Raw genomic sequence first — 16,533 nt, forward strand, 5'->3', positions numbered from 1 at the left:
AATACCCCACTGCCATTTTAAACTGTTAAATATTCATTTTTCACCCTTTTAATAAGCTCCTGAAGTCTGTTCACTGACCCTTCAAGTTCATTAGCATTTTGGTAATTGCACTATCTCATTTGGCATCTGTCTTAAAAAATCAGATTAAACTGTACAGTCAGACTAACCCCCCCCCCACACCTTTTGAATTGCAATAAATTTCAAAACTGAAATAAAAGCAAATTGTCATTTCCCTCTCCCACAGAATATTCATGGTTAATATGCTTGTTGGCAAATGATTATAAAAGTTCCAGGTTTTTAAAGAGCTGCTCTGTATGATATTCACTTTAAAAAAAATATTCTGCTGCTGAACTATAAATTACACAGTACACCTTATTCCTCATGAAAACAACATAGCATTTGCACCAAACCTATTATCACTGTGTTCTGTTGCCTGGATACTGTAAATGGGAAGCCTAATGTAGTTTTAGACGGACATTTAAATTGCAGAAAGCAATCATACAGTTCTGCATAGAATGTATTATAAACAAAGCATTTTACAGTCTTTGGTTGTTCGTTGGCTCTCCAACAGAAGCTGCGGGTAACTTCTCCTAGATATAATTGGGTATGGGTTCAAAATTACCAGGCTCACTTTCACCACACCAACCCACAACCTTTTAGCCTTTGCGTTAAATGCTCTTTTTACATGTAGAATGACCTTGTCCTTAAAAATTAGCGGGGTAGACAAAAGAAAGTACTTCATGCACCAAATCAGGTACTCCCTTAAAGAGGAAATGTATTGCAGTGAGACTTGGAAAACCGACACCCTGTGGTGGGTGGGTACGATTGGTCAGCCACAACACCCGATTGGTAGGTCCCTTGAAGCTGTGTACAATCTGGCCAATGGGACGCAGTCCAAACAGTTTGAGGGACCTATTTATGCCCATGCACGTGACCCAGAGCTTCCTCTTTCGGTGTGTGCATTCGGAACACCCGCCCACCTCTCCCTACTTTTAGGGCTTTGCGCTTGACCTTGCTATGCCGTCGTGTCGTCTGTCGTTGGGACAGGGGCACAGCAGGAATTTCCCCCACTTGGCTGATTGGCTCTTGCCATTTGGGTTTTGCCTGCTGCATAGCAAATCGTCACAACTTGTAAGGTTGCAGATAAGCTCTGGTTCATGTGATAGGGATGGGAGAACACTCTCTCCATCCCTATGTGAAGGGTATTCTATTAGAGGAATCCAGGGACTCAATGGTTTGGTCAACCCCTGAGAGGGGGTTGTGCCTGTGCCTGAGTCCAGGGGGACATTTGGGTGGTGGAGGTAACCCGTTCCCAGCTTTCCACTTATCCAGGTGTTCACCCTAGGTTGACCTATGCTGGAACCCTGGGTCAGCGCTACCTGCATGGCAGGGAGCTAGTCGAACCAGAGCCTATGCAACCAGTCACTTTCTGTAATCAATAAAGTTGTGGCCTAAATTCTGCCAAAAACAAAATTTTGAGTCAAGTGTGAATTTATTTAGGGGAGAGGTTTCTGGGTCTGAACTCGCAAATAGTTAAACTATGAAATTCACTCTCAGAAGTAATGGTGGCTACCAACTTGGGTGGCTTTGAAAGAGGACTAGACAAATTTGGTTACGGTAAAGCTATCCATAGTTGTGAGCCACAATGACTTCCTCATGCTTCTATTGCTGGAGGTTGCAAACCTGTGAATACCAGCTGTTGGGAATCACAGGTGGAGAGAGTGGGGCTGCCCTTGGTCAGGGGCTTCTGATGAGCATCTGGTTGGCCACTGTGAGAAGAGGATGCTGGGTAAAAGAGAGGCATTTCGTTCTTATGTCCTTAAACGGGACTTGGGTGCTGCTGTGGGTTAAACCACAGAGCCTAGGACTTGCCGATCAGATCGGCGGTTCGAATCCCCACAACGGAGTGAGCTCCCGTTGCTCGGTCCTTGCTCCTGCCAACCTAGCAGTTTGAAAGCATTTCAAAGTCCAAGTAGATAAATAGGTACCGCTCCAGCGGGAAGGTAAACGGCGTTTCCGTGCGCTGCTCTGGTTCGCCAGAAGCGGCTTAGTCATGCTGGCCACATGACCCGGAAGCTGTACGCCGGTTCCCTCGGCCAATGAAGCAAGATGAGCGCCGAAACCCCAGAGTCGGTCACGACTGGACCTAATGGTCAGGGGTCCCTTTACCTTTACCTATGTCCTTAGACACCTCCCAAGCAGGGGAGGTAAAGAGACTGAAAAGGTCTGCTTGGTCACACTTGTCAGCCCTGCTTCCACCAGAGAGTCTTGCACCTCGGGGGGCCTGACATGTGTTGCACATGTGCTGCTGCATAGTTAGGAGGAGGCTGAGTGCAGTGCGATTTCCTCTCTTGTGTTCAGGAGGAGCCAGCCACTGAACTGTGCCTCGCTTGGCTGCGCACTCAGCCTCCTCCGCCACCTCAACATTGAGGCGGCCCGGCCCTCTGCCAGCCGATATGGAGGGGAGTAAAAGACACCTCCACCTCTAGGAGTTGGCATGCCTAGCCTCCACCATATTCCTTGGGTTGCCATACATTCAGAATGTGTGAGAAGGAGTCCTATACACATAGATTAGTACGCTCATTAAGCATGGGGCTGAGGGATGCATTAGCTGAGAGGCGCTCTCCCTGTCGGTGTGCAAAAGGTGTTGATTCGAACACTTGAGGCGGCATTCAACCAGTTTTACTCGAAGTTAGACCGAGTGAAGTTAATGGACCTAACGTAGTCATGTCCATTGATTTTGATGGGTGAACTCTGAGTAAAACATAAGCTGACTGAGAGTCCTACCTCTGTGTTTGCCTTTAGCGAATGCATCTTTTTTCCCTCCTGGTTTTTTGAGTGGCCCGGTAATTCAATAGGCAATTTGATGCTGTAATTTCAGTGATGTCTTTATGTGATTTTAAAAACTGACCAACTCTTTTGGTTTTGTACGATGCTTTGAGCTGGTTGTTGTTTTTTTTAAGCAGCATAAAACACTTAAGATAAACAAACACAACACAGACACACAAATTATAGCACCCACCTGCTCCCATGCAAAGACATGTTGGTTGAAGTAGAACTGGATCTGCTCATTGGCAATGTTGATGCAGAGCTGTTCAAACGAATTCTTTTTGAAGTTTTCAAAACCAAAGATGTCAAGAATCCCAATGTTCAGCCCTTCGTCATTTCCGCTGAAATGTACAGAATTTGCACATTAGATTCTCCAGCGCCGTTTGGTTATTTCACATCAGCTTCAACCCCACAGCTACTTCAAAAACATAACTATTACATGTCTGGTTTAACACAGCTGGGAGTCAGCAACTGGGCAGGGTCTCCTCCAGTTTGAGGTGTTGACAGAGTCTAATGTGCTATGTGCCAAGGAGAGTTAGCCGGAGACCGAATGTCTAACTACAAGCCCTTTATTTCTGAATGTAAGAATGGCCACAAGATCAGCCAGTCCTTGCTCCTGGGCAAAAAGTGTTCATAGAAGGCACAAGTATTTGCATATCCCGTGGGTTAATTTGCATTGCAAATCTGAATTTACAAAGGCATCTTGCTCTACAGCAATGTATCCCGGCTGAATCAGGACAAAACCCCCTTGCTTAAAATATATGTAAGAGATTGGCAGCAACAATTAAACGAGGTATTTAAAGAAGATAAAAAAAGGATTCAGCTATACTTTATCTAGATTCCAAAGTGAAATCTTTGAAGATAATACAAAACTCCTAAGGAAAGCATGTAAGTTACTATTAGAGTGGGAAACTAAAGACGAGGAAGTCAAAAGTGTGATGATAAAGTGGGCACAAGACCTGGGACACAATATACAAATGGGAGATTGGGGAAAATTATGGAAATCTAATTTAAAATTTGCTGATTGCATATTGTTAAAAGATAATTATATGAAGATGATGTATAGATGGTATATTACACCTGTAACAATGGCAACAATGTATAAAACAGGCTCTAAAAATGTTGGAAGTGTAAAGAAAAAGAGGGTATGTTTTTACATATGTGGTGGAATTGTAAAATAATCAAGAAATATTGGGAAATGATATATAATGAAATGAAAAAGATGTTTAAAATAACCTTTGTTAAAAGCCCAGAAGCCTTTTTATTAGCCATTATAGGTTAAGACCTTGCTGAAAGGTGAAAACTAGTCCAGGGTCTGCTGCTACATTACATTGGTTTGGTCCATTTTCTGCAAGGTGGAGAGGAAGGAGCACATCTGTTTGTGCGCTATGCAAATGTTATCACTAACCAGACAAATGCCTGAGCCTAAGATAGCAACCTGTAGTGAATTCTCAGGGCAGGTTTATCATGAATGGCACATGAAGGCAGATTGAAACTGCTTTCACTGCAGCTGCTGCAACACACAAAATAGCACTGCATGGATCACTCTGATCACACTGTCGGTTTTCACACCTTTGGCAGCAGCTGCCAGAAACACCAGCTGACAGCCAATCCACATGGTGAACTCTTCTTTTCACCCTGCTGCAGGCATAAGCTACCACACACAGAAGCCATGGCCAGTGCATATCACAGGCTCCTTGCAATGTGTAAATCAGACCTTATACTTGCATACTGGAAGGAAAGGAAGAGGTGAGGCTTCTATATGCATGGAGTGGTGGAGTGAGCCCAAACTGTGAATTTAAACCTAAGGGAGGGATAAGGCAAGGGATGTGGCTAAAAGAGACATGTTTGTGCTGCTGAGAAGAACAACTACAAATAAACTGTTCGCTCTTGTTCTTGCTTCGTTTGCAAGGGCTTAGAATAGAATATCTTAAAAGTTGGGTTTGGGAATAGCTAATGAAATTGGTACTGTATTCCATTTGAAATTTCTGGTCTGGATGACTGGGGTTGCGGGACATTCCAGATACTATGCATTTCACATTGAAACAAGGTTCTGTTTCTTACGAGAGAGAAAAAAACCCCTTACCTTAAAAATGTACCTGGCTTGAGCAGCGCATTGATGCGGTTGACTATCCAACTAAAGAGACGCCCGTACAAGGCTTTGGCTGTGGCATCTCTTACATCGAAAGCTTTTTCCATTGTGTTGGGCCGTATAATAGTTTCCCCTCGGGCCACCACACAATGAGAGGTTAGAGCTTCTTGCAGTTCATCTGCCTGTATACACAGCAAAGATGCGGCTGGAAAACGGAGGAAAGGTGTCACATCCATAATGTATCAAACATTTCTTAATTTTATATGTAAAAGCTCCCTACAACAGGTGAGGGGGACCCCTGGACCACAGACTGGATACCACACGCATTTCATTAAGCACGCTGGGTCCCCTTCTGCCCATCAACTGTACAGTGGGAAGCAGCTGAGAAGGAAAAGGGCTTTGATGTTGTGCAAAGTATGAATACTGCAGCTCCTTGCTCTGCAAGAAGATCAAAACAGAGGGGGAAATACACCAGCAAAGAGGTAGACGTGTGTTCCTTACAAATATACATAAAGAGTCTTTGCGTTTTGCAACTGCGTATTTGTAATTTTCATGATGCAATTGCATTTGGCTGTTTGAGGCTTTAAATAAGGCAGGGCTTGATTTCACCTGTGCTTTTCATTATTTGCATTCTTCTGTAAGGGCTATTGAGTTCTTTTGGCTTCATGCGATCTGGGCCAATAAAGGGTGCTGTATAGGGTCCCTGCCAGTTTTATAGCCTTGTCCTCATGATATCACTTCCCAATGGCTATATCTCCCTTTATCCATGATCACTGAAACTGGGGTGGGTTAACAACAGGTGATCCTTCCCCAAATGCTTCCCAAATACATTGTGCAAACAACAACAGCACACCAACAAAATCACCCACAACTAATCAGCCCAGAAGGCACCTGACCGAACTGGGAACAGTGTTACTAAAGTCCACAGAGCTCACCAAGTTACTATCATGCTAGAGCGCATCTACTCCGCCACTGTCTCACACCAAGGGAGGACCAGCCTTCTGTCAGTTACAGACTCTCACTCTGAAGGCATCTGGTGTCTTTCTTTGTTGCACAGGCTCTCACCCTGTGCAGGAAACCAGACATGCACCTTAGGCCCTCCCACTATCTAACCTCCTCCAGGTTTATGTTGGGAGAAATAGAAGGGGGTAGTGTTCTCACTGTTGGGACTCCTGAAGAGATGAAACTCTATGGTGTCACCCCTGTTGTGTAGACTCTGCCAGCAAAGGGCTGCAGGGCTTCTATGTTCCCTGACCCAGCAAGGAGCTGATGCAAGAGGCTGCAAGATTGAGTGCAGCTTCTCTCTGGACTATGGACCAGGCAGGTGGTCCCATTCCTTACCACACTTATCAGGGACCTCAGCTGTCCCCAAAGCAAAAAACTAATCACCCAGATGCTCAGGTACTCAGCCTCAGGAAAGATCTTCTCCAGTCCCCCAGTGCTACAGCTATTCATCTCAGGAAATAATCTCAAGGTTGAGGGTTACAGGAGGAAAGTCCCTACTCAAACTCTAGACCAGTGTTTCCCAAACTTGGGTCTCCAGCTGTTTTTGGACTTCAGTTCCTATAATCCCTGACCACTGGTCCTGCTTAGCTAGGGATGATGGGAGCTGTACATCAAAAAACTGGTCTAGGCTTTCAAAAAATTCATGTGGCCTGTTGTGGGAGACACTGAGCTTAGCTCAGCTGGTAGAGCATAAGACTCTTAATCTCAGGCTCATGGGTTCAAGACCCATGTTGGGCAAAATATTTATGTATTGCAGGGTGTTGGACTAGATGATCCTCACAGTCCTTTCCAACTCTACAATTTTATGATTCTATGAAAAAACAGGCCATCCCAGCCCCATTAGCTGCTTTAAAAACATGTGAAGTTTGTTAAGAGGCTGGGCCCACGCTGTGTAGAGCTTTTCAAGCAATGAGGTAAGATTTCTGCAATGTGCAGATAAGTCTGGAGCTCATAATTATGGAGGCAGTTCACAAAAGGCATTTAATTATTATAAAAAGGAAAGAAAACTCACAGTTCTCCAGAGGCGTTGGATTGGAAATGATGCTCTTGTCAATCATGTACTCGGTTACTACGGAAGAGAATTCGATGTTGCCCACGTTTAAAATGGCAGCAAGGATGCTGTATACGCTCCCTAGTTCCTGAAAGACAGATGCACAAAAACATTCCAATTCATAGCCTTATAATTGACACCCCAGGCAACAATCACAGCATTCCATTTCTTCATTTTAATATCCATCTTGCATTTAGAGAACCAGCGTTCTACCAGGGGCTGCACCCTCTTCAATTTGCTTTAACTTTACAGTGCAGCTTGAATGTTTTTTTTTTTTTAAAAAAAAGGTATGGCGTGGAGGTTATATAGCTAACAGAGTAAGAATAGTTCTATTCAGTACTCAATGGGTATGTTTTTCTGGGTCTTCCCCCCCTTAGGGATTTTCTTCTAAACATTTTTTTGATTCTGCAAATCTTAGGGGTAAGGAAACAAACAAACAAACAAACAAACAAACAAACAAACAAAAGACCTACTACCCATGGGCTTGTGTTTTGATTCTTTTTCTTTTGAAGAAATAATCACCCACTATGTCTATTTGTAAATTATTATGATAAATGGAATGAAATCATTATATTCTGATTACATTGACTTCTATCATTACACCATGTTACATGTATTGCAGCTAACATCTTTTGTACCCTTTCCTGATTTCTTGTAAGGCGTGATTACTTTTATTCCCAACAGCCCTTTTCCTGCATCATGTGTGTGTGTGTGGTGTGTGTGTGTGTGTGTGTGTGTGTGTGTTATCATGTAACCTTCAGTTTGATTTTAAAGGAGCAAAGGAATATATAGGCTATGTGTTTACAGCACAGGGACCTCCCACTCTGTTAAAAAGGGAGAGATTTTCTGAAATGCTTAGGGGGTTGTTTTGACCATACTGCAATCAAGTTCTGCCCCAGAGCCTTTCTAAACATAGCAGAATCTGGAGGAAACAGAAGTCTAAAGAAGACATTTCTGGGGGCTTCACTTTTCACGCACTGCCATGTAATTTCCCCCCATCCTGTGCACCCAGAAAAGCAGAATGCTGTCAATGGAGAGGCAAAACCTGCTGTTTGTGTGGCTATAGCTCAAATTCCCTCTTAAGGGAGCACAAATTAGACAAGCCAGCCTCTTCTGTTTGGAAACAGGGTACATGAAACCTAGAAAGAAGACATTACAGCTCATCCCGCTTGTGTGTGCTTCAAGGGCTAATTTTGTCTGATGAAAAGCTTGTTGAAATTACAGTCTTTTGTACTAGCTGGTCCGAAAAAGCCAAAGCTGACACTGAACACGATTTCATGGCAGTGTTCACAAATCACAGTAAGGCATTAACTATGCACAAGCAAATTGGACAGGAGTTGCTCCTCCTACTCACACTGGGACAAAAGAAAGCACAAGTCCCTGGATTAGCTGCACATATTGTTACACGCCACCCCAAACTCTGAGCAGTGCAAGATTCTGGGGGTTCCAGGTGCTTATCTAGGGCTCAGATTTCCTTTTGGGAACGAGGCACAGCAGAGACTGTGGTGTCTTTATGATATAAGGTTTATTTACACACATCTACAACCTGAGCCTTCGATAGAGGGGCTCACAGCATCAACACCAAAAGAGCGTCTTGCTTCTCCCATAGCCACAGCCTTGGATTCTAGCAGAAATCAGGCCTGGCACTCGCTCTGCCTTTCCAGACTTCTATTGCATCCACTTTCTAGCTCATATCACTCAACTCTCTGCTTTGTCTTTCCAAACAACAGACAGCTGAGGGAGGGAGGCCTACCCATTTGGCCTCTGGCACAGAGTCACTCTTTTTGTTCCCTTAACAAACCATACTTAGTGGGCATTACTAGGCTGGCTTGGGTATTCCAGCAATTGAATCCATGCTGGATCCAGGAATTAGAAGGGAAGCTCTGACATACAGCCTATCTGTGTGCCCCCCCCCCAACTCATAGTAATATGAGCTAGGAATTGTAGTTTGTTTTGCTACCAATCAACCGTGCTCCATAGTCAACTGATTATGGTTTGTGCAGACTCACAACTTAAAGCCACCACCAGCTGCCACCTTTGGGGAAGTACTCTAGAATGGGGTGGTCAAGCTTTTCTGGACTCACTCTTTGGCTAGAAACTGAGGGCTAGAATCTTAGACATACAGACCCTCATCCTCAGCTAATCCATGCAGATCAGCTGAGAAGGGGGTGTTACATACCCTCCAACATTTCTCCAATGAAAATAGAGACGTCTCATTCCCTACTGATAATTTTACTATTTATACCCCATGCATCTTGCTGGGTTGCCCCAGCTACTCTGGGTGGCTTCCAACGTATATAAAAATGTAATAAAATATCAAACATTAAAAAACCTTCCCTATACATACCCTCCCATATTTCTCAAATGAAAATAGGGACATCCTACTATACCCTCCAACCTTTCTCCAGTGAAAATAGGGACATCCTAAGGAAAAGCAGGACATTTCAGGATCAAATCAGAAACCGGGACGGCTTCTCTAAATCAGGGACATTTCAGGAAAATAGAGACAGTCTGGTGTTATTTCCCTCTCTCTGCTCATCAAACAGCTGATCTGATGACTGGAGAGGAGGTGATTTGCATTCCCATCAGGGCAATGGGTTTCAGCCACTCTAGAACTGTGTCAAATGTATTCCCCTTCTTTTTGCCACTGCTTCCAAAATTAGTGGCATCTTGGGGGGAGAAATTAGTATGGGGGTTTAATCAGGCCCCTGAACTGGGAGTGAGACACCAACTACTCTAGAAATTATTGGCAACCTTCATACTGTCAATCAAGCCCTACTTCTCTCTCTAAGGTGCACAAGTTAAAATATCACTGACACTCACCTCCATCGTAAACCCAATCACCTTGAAGCACTGCTCAATTAATTCAAACTGGGATTTGTAGAAGCTATTGTTCATGAAATCTTGTACAGTTCTGAGATGTTCGTTTTGTAGATACCTAGAGGGATGATGGGGACAGGGAAAAGAGTATGAGAAATTGTGAATCCACTCTATGTTTCAAAAGGCTCAGTCTAGCAAAGGCTGCCCACTTATGCATTTATCCTAAAGAATACAAATGGAATGTTATACCTGGGAGGTTTATTTTCTGGCAATTTGTAATGAGCTAGTTTTTTCTTCTCAGCCAAACCAGCATAGATGTAATAGAAAATATGAAAATTCTTCTCTCCTCTGAAATGGAAAAAAAACACAACACCACACACCTCAATATGGCAATTATTGAAACACAATCAACATTGAACCAGTAACGTCTAATTTCTGATTGTCTTCTACTATTATAAAATTTATTTTATTTGAAATGTTTTCTCACTGCCTTTCAGGCAACAAGCCCTCCTAAGACAGCTTGAAGTAGAATTGCAACAGCTAACAAATGCAATAAATGGTAATAGTAATCATAGAAATAGCTTAGCCCAACTCAGGTGAATGCAACATCATGATTCCCAGTCCACTGTTAATGCTTAACCCAACTATATCAATGTGTTGGTCATCATAACGTTTACACATAACTTAGATCAGGCTTCCTCAAACTCGGCCTTCCAGATGTTTTGAAACTACAATTCCCATCATCCCTGACCGAGTTTGAGGAAACCTGGCTTAGATGTACAGGCCGAAGCTACATGGGCATTAGCCTACATAAAATGTAAATAATAATAATAATAATAATAATAATAATAATAATAATAATAAACAACATTACACAGTTCAGGTTATGCACAATGCAGTTTCAGAGGCTACATCCAAGGTGTCTGATTGGGCTAGTCCAGGCACCCCCGAACTCGGCCCTCCAGCTGTTTTGGGACTACAACTCCCATCATCCCTACCTAACAGGACCAGTGGTCAGGGATGGTGGGAATTGTAGTCCCAAAACATCTGGAGGGCCGAGTTTGCCTATGCCTGCTAGACTTTAGAGTGCCTGGGCTAGGCAGATGGAGTCCCACCCCAATGACATGTAGGCTGTACCACCCTTAGAGTTTGTTTGAACCAAGCCTCCCTCTCTCTTTCTCACAGCCAGAAAAGCACCCCCTTTGTTTTCCTTTTACTTACACAGCTTGATGTATGACTCTTGACTTTTCTAGGAGGTATTCTGAAATCAGAGCACTTACAACAGTTCCACTGGAAGTGAACTTCATTTCTAGGTATTTCCCAAATCTGCTGGAATTATCATTAATAATAGTGCCTGCATTTCCAAAAGCCTCCAACAGATTGTTGACTTGGAGAATTTTTTCTTGAAGTGTCCTGTTATTAGCCTAGATACGCATTCCAAAATAACAACAACGACAATAAGGAAAATGCACAGAACTTTAAAACACAAACGTAATTTTTCAGAGCAGTGACGGAATAGTACTCCTTTCCTCTGTGGGGTTGTTAGAATCCTCCTTATCTGGGGATGTTCACCATCAATAACTAGCAGAAAGTAAGGGCTAGTTCACCTATTAGTCCCTTAACTAGGGGAACATATTTATTTGAACCACTCTCCATCCTGTTGGGGATTTGATCATGTCTAAGGGTGTAAAAGGAAGATGTGGCAAAGGCTTTATTTACAAGTTGGTGGCTGAGCTGGCATGGTACAAGATGGCAGAAGGCAAAGACCAGGCATAGGCAAACTCTGGCCCTCCAGATGTTTTGAGACTACAATTCCCATCATCCCTGACCACTGGCCCTGTTAGCTAGGGATGATGGGAATTGTAGTTCCAAAACATCTGGAGTGCTGGAGTTTGCCTATGCCTGGCAAAGACATAAATAAGGAGGTCTAGGATATGTCTTACCCTTCCAAGGACAGTCAACTGCTGAACCAGAAGATGAGCACTTTGTGTCTTCCCTGCTCCACTTTCTCCAGATATGACAATACACTGAAGGCAAGAGTGGAAGAGCACATGCTATAACCGACTATCTTCACAACCCAGAGGGGTATATCAAACCTGGCCCACCATTACCACTACCTGATCAGAGCTGAATGTGACCATGGACTGGTATGCGATATCAGCCACAGCAAAGATATGAGGAGGGTTGGCAGTCCGTTTGGCCCCAATGTACAGTTTGGAATGCTGAAAAGTTAAAAGAGAAATGCTATGTACTCCTCTGTTTTAAGACTATCATCTTGTGTCACTGGCCTCATGAGACTGACCAGTTATGAGCAGTGATGTTGCCAAAATTTATAATTACCTGGTTCGGAATGCTCATTTGCCTAGCTCTGAATGCTCAAAGGCAATATTCCACTCAGTGTTCTCTTCCAATTCAGAGTGGGAAATGAGAATTTGCACAACTTCTTCCCTTGTGGCCTGTCTTTAGTCCAAGTGTAGGACATCAATCACTTCTCTGACAGTTCTAAGAAAACAGCTCCAGGGAAGACTTTGAAAGCTCCAGGGACATGTGGTCAAGCCCAGTGACGTTACCAAGGTGTGTGTGTGTGTGTGTGTGTGTGTGTGTGTGTGTGTGTGAAATCACTCAAAATTGCAAGATTTTATTTTCCTACCTGAGTAGCGTAAAGGTCTAAGTTGCGGAAAGGATTGACTGCAATGAGAATGTCCCCCACGTAGGTGTAGATCTGATTCTTGGCGTAGCTCTTTTGCAGTTGCTCTGTTACTGTATTCTGTTGGGGGCGGGGGGGGGGGCAGAGAAGGACATGTCTATTGGTGTCTGGTTTTTAAAATTTATTCAAAGGAATTAAGAACCAGGACTTTCGGGCATCTTGATACTACACAGACATCAGAAACGTTTTGGTGTCTTGAGCCATATTGCCAACATGTAGAATTGTGTGTTCCCTTACTATGTGCTCATTTACCTTCAGTTCTGTGCATCTGCATTAGTGATTAGTAGCACAAAAATGTATTAGAGCCCCAGGAGACCTCCTACTATGTCACACAGTGAGTCCACCCAGCTCAGTATTGTCTGGAATGACTGGCAGCATTTCTCCAGGGTTTCTGATAAGTGACCTTCTCACTCAGCCCTACCTAGAGATGCTGTGGTTTGAATCTGGGGCCTTTAAAGCATGCAAAGTATGTGCTCTGTCACTGAGTTATGGCCCATCCTAACTGTGTCTGACTTGCTCTATCTAACTTGTCAACTCTCACCGCCATTAACTTTCCAAGAGTCTCCTGAAATCTATTTAAAATTAAATGGTGACACCAAGGATGGAACTTGGAACCTTTGGTGTGCGAGGCGTGTACTCTACCACTGAGCTATGGCTCCTTCCACTGAGTCTACTCACTCTCATATAGAATACGCACTTGGGGATCTCCATCATTTCCTCAGTTGCCTTATTTTGTCATTTTCCCCAAATAAGAAGTAACAGACTGACTCTAATCTAATTTAGCCACTTCAGGTAACATTATGTAGGAGACCCTAACATATCAGGCCACAGTTCGTGGATATACAGCACTTGTGTTGGCCTTGTGTTGCCCATGATTTTACCTTCACTCTTATCATCCACCATGTTTTTATACCTGCCTTGCAAAATTCACACAAGACCAGAGAGAAGAGGAGAATTTTGCTACTTCTTTATCTCATTAGCTACACACGCTATCACATTTAATGACTTTTGCCTTTTGGCAAAAAAACAACTTCTTAGCATATGGCTCATCATAGTGCAAATAAATGTTTGGATGAGAACCTAACACCTTAGATTAATTGCATCCATTAGTTCAGCTCCTGTGCCATTAATTGGCTAATGTTGGCAAAGCTGTTTCAAAAGTATAAAACACTCTAGAAATCGACTAATAATGACGAACCACTGGCTTGGTGAGTATCAAAATCAGAGGCTAACAGCATTTCCAGGTGGTAGGATTGATTCTTTAAGGCTCTCCAAATGTTGTTGTACTCCAGATCCTATTAACCCCAACCAGCATGCCCAATGGTCAGGAACATCAGGAACTATATAGCCCAATAACACCTGGTCCTATAGTCCACTGACCCCCATGAGGGAAATACAACCCCATCCAGAAATTTAAACCACAGATTGTCCTATCACTGAAGACTATTACCCAGGGTGGGTGCCTGTTCTCAGCATGCAGCTTCCCCAATCTACAAAATCCCCTAGCATTTTTTTCTTTACAAAAAAAAATGTCTTACCTCATCTAGTACTTCCAAGGTTGCCAGATCATCTACATCTTCCTGGTTGGTAACTGGAGACCTACTGTAATTCCCTTTCTTAGTATGAATACGCTCAAATCTGTTCAAGAAAACAAAAACATGGAAGGATGCTTCTACATGCAAAGAAAAATGCAGGAAGAACAGTTGCGACATTAGCAATAACCCTGTCCACACCTTCTACTCATGTTTAGAGCCAACCCAATGAGTTGAGGAGAGCAGGGGTAATGTTGCTAAGCTCTGTCCCCATCGCCATCTCTCTTTACAGGCTGAAGGGTGTGAAACAGGGGCCTCCTGAAGAAGAATAAGAGTTTGGATTTGATATCCCGCTTTATCACTACCCGAAGGAGTCTCAAAGCGGCTAACATTCTCCTTTCCCTTCCTCCCCCACAACAAACACTCTGTGAGGTGAGTGGGGCTGAGAGACTTCAAAGAAGTGTGACTAGCCCAAGGTCACCCAGCAGCTGCATGTGGAGGAGCAGGGAAGTGAACTTGGTTCACCAGATTACGAGTCTACCACTCTTAACCACTACACCACACTGGCTCTCCTGTATTTGTCAAGACTTTTTGCTATTCAGATCCTTGATCTTCCACCATAGGAAGCTCTCTACTTCAGATGCTTCCTCTCTAACTTGCGGAGGGTGACAGTAATGGTGACAGTGGGTGGAGCTTATGCACACCATACATTTAAAGCACATTCAAAGCATCTCTGCCCCTGAAAGACTCTTAGGAATTATAGTTTACCTTTCACAGAGCCACAATTCCCAGCATGTGCACACACATCTGCTCCCAGCCCTGACCTCGGATCCCCAGAACAAGATCTTATGCACATTCTCACAAAGAACACGAGAAAAGCTCAAAGGTGACATGAGCCGCGGGCACCAAAACGTCTTTTGATAACGCCCTGCTGTTCAAATGAAAGGTCACGGTACGTTACATGTACATCCTAAGGAACTGCAGGCGGGGGAAAGTATTATGTTGAGGCTGCAGGCATTTCAATATGGGCAAGTGATGTTCGGCTTTCACACAAATCTGTAATTTCTGAATCCATTTGCTCAGCAACGCTGTACATGAAGGTCATCTCCTTTCCAACGCCTGTCCTGTCAGCAGGGTGACTTTGATCAAGCAGCTGCCCACAAACGATAGATGCAGGAAGTGACAGCTTATCTTTCCCATTCTATTCTATTCCCCTCCCCCCACATCAAGAAAGAATGTAGACCTTGAGTCAACTTGTCATTTCCCATTCCTAGTGTCAACCATTACATACTGTGATTTTTTTTATTATTATTAAAAATATTGGAATCATGCTGGCAAATACATAGAAGTGTTGCTAAAATAATTGCCATTATGGTATATCACATTCAACCCACAGGGTTTAGCAACGGCTGTAGCTGGGGAGAAACAGAAATAAGCCAAGAGGCAAGTGGAATCTTCTGTTCCTCCTCTTGCATTTTCCTTCTACCTGGGCTTTCCTCTAAGAACGCCAATTTCATTCCACCCGTTTCACGTTCACTGACGCTGCTCATATATTCAGCTTTCAGAGGGAGTTCTTCCTTACTGATGCTTTTATGACTAGCTTTAGAAACCAGCTTCATCATGCAACGTATACAGAAGAGACAGATATGAGAACACAATGTTTTCCCTGCTCTAATGTGAAAGGGCATGGATCCCTCGAGGGGTGTGAATGATGCCGCTTCTCTTCATTTGCCCCCAAAGAGTTGATAAAAATAATTCTCCCATCTGACGTTGGCGGATGGATTTCCAACCTCCCCCCATCCTGCTCACGGGCACTGTAAACAAAAATATCACTCGTTTTCCTATCTTAATCTGTGGAATTTTATTCTTTGCATTTGCCACAGACGTTCTGTTCTAAAGGCACTTCCAAAGACCTGACAGGCTGATTCATCAAGGCTGTATCGACAACAGAATGACTCAAGACAGTTATTGTTTCTGCTCAGTTTCTCTCCTCCCTGCCGCTACCCCCACTTCATCCCTGCCTTTCAATCAAAGCAAAACGAGGCCACTGGAGCTCTTTCAGTTTCAATTGTCAAAATGAATAAAAGTGATCTTTGATGGCTCCAAAAATAGCATGGAAAATGCCAAATCCTTGGCAATTTGTTGCCATTTGTAAAGTAATTAGGCTGACATTTATCCCATCGGATCCCAGGGCAGTGTGCAAATGACAAAAACCAAACAACAGTATGATGCTTAACTGTGGGTGGTGTTCACCATGGTTTATTGTTTTAACAAGTGAAACAATGGCAGTCAGAGTAATCTAAGGCATAGTTTAACTGTGACGTAGGTTACCAACATCCACGGTTAAGCATCATACTGTTTTGCTTTGGTCATTTGCACATACACTGCCCTGGGATCCTATAAGAGGCATAGCAATCTCAAAGTCTTCTTCTTCCTCCTATTCCAGTGGTGACTGAAATCTTGGTATTAGCCCACCCAAATCATTGGGCAGGTGTGG

The 16,533-nt window shown here is 43.5% G+C and overlaps 1 protein-coding gene across 1 annotated transcript in view; it reads right to left on the reverse strand.

Moving 5' to 3' along the window:
- Positions 1–16,533, reverse strand: part of MYO3A (myosin IIIA) — a 105,659-nt gene that overhangs the window by 41,415 nt on the left and 47,711 nt on the right. Inside the window, exons 10-19 of the mRNA XM_083704604.1 lie at positions 14,043–14,142; positions 12,448–12,564; positions 11,915–12,019; positions 11,741–11,824; positions 11,019–11,221; positions 10,047–10,145; positions 9,801–9,915; positions 6,939–7,065; positions 4,916–5,126; positions 3,023–3,170 (exon numbers count right to left, since the gene is read on the reverse strand). Of these exons, the coding sequence (XP_083560730.1) occupies positions 3,023–3,170; positions 4,916–5,126; positions 6,939–7,065; positions 9,801–9,915; positions 10,047–10,145; positions 11,019–11,221; positions 11,741–11,824; positions 11,915–12,019; positions 12,448–12,564; positions 14,043–14,142 (1,309 nt within the window). The remainder of the gene's footprint in view (positions 1–3,022; positions 3,171–4,915; positions 5,127–6,938; positions 7,066–9,800; positions 9,916–10,046; positions 10,146–11,018; positions 11,222–11,740; positions 11,825–11,914; positions 12,020–12,447; positions 12,565–14,042; positions 14,143–16,533) is intronic.

This window comes from Podarcis gaigeae (assembly GCF_964106915.1).
Source record: "Podarcis gaigeae genome assembly, chromosome: 12".
In the NCBI taxonomy this organism is placed as follows: Eukaryota; Metazoa; Chordata; class Lepidosauria; order Squamata; family Lacertidae; genus Podarcis; species Podarcis gaigeae.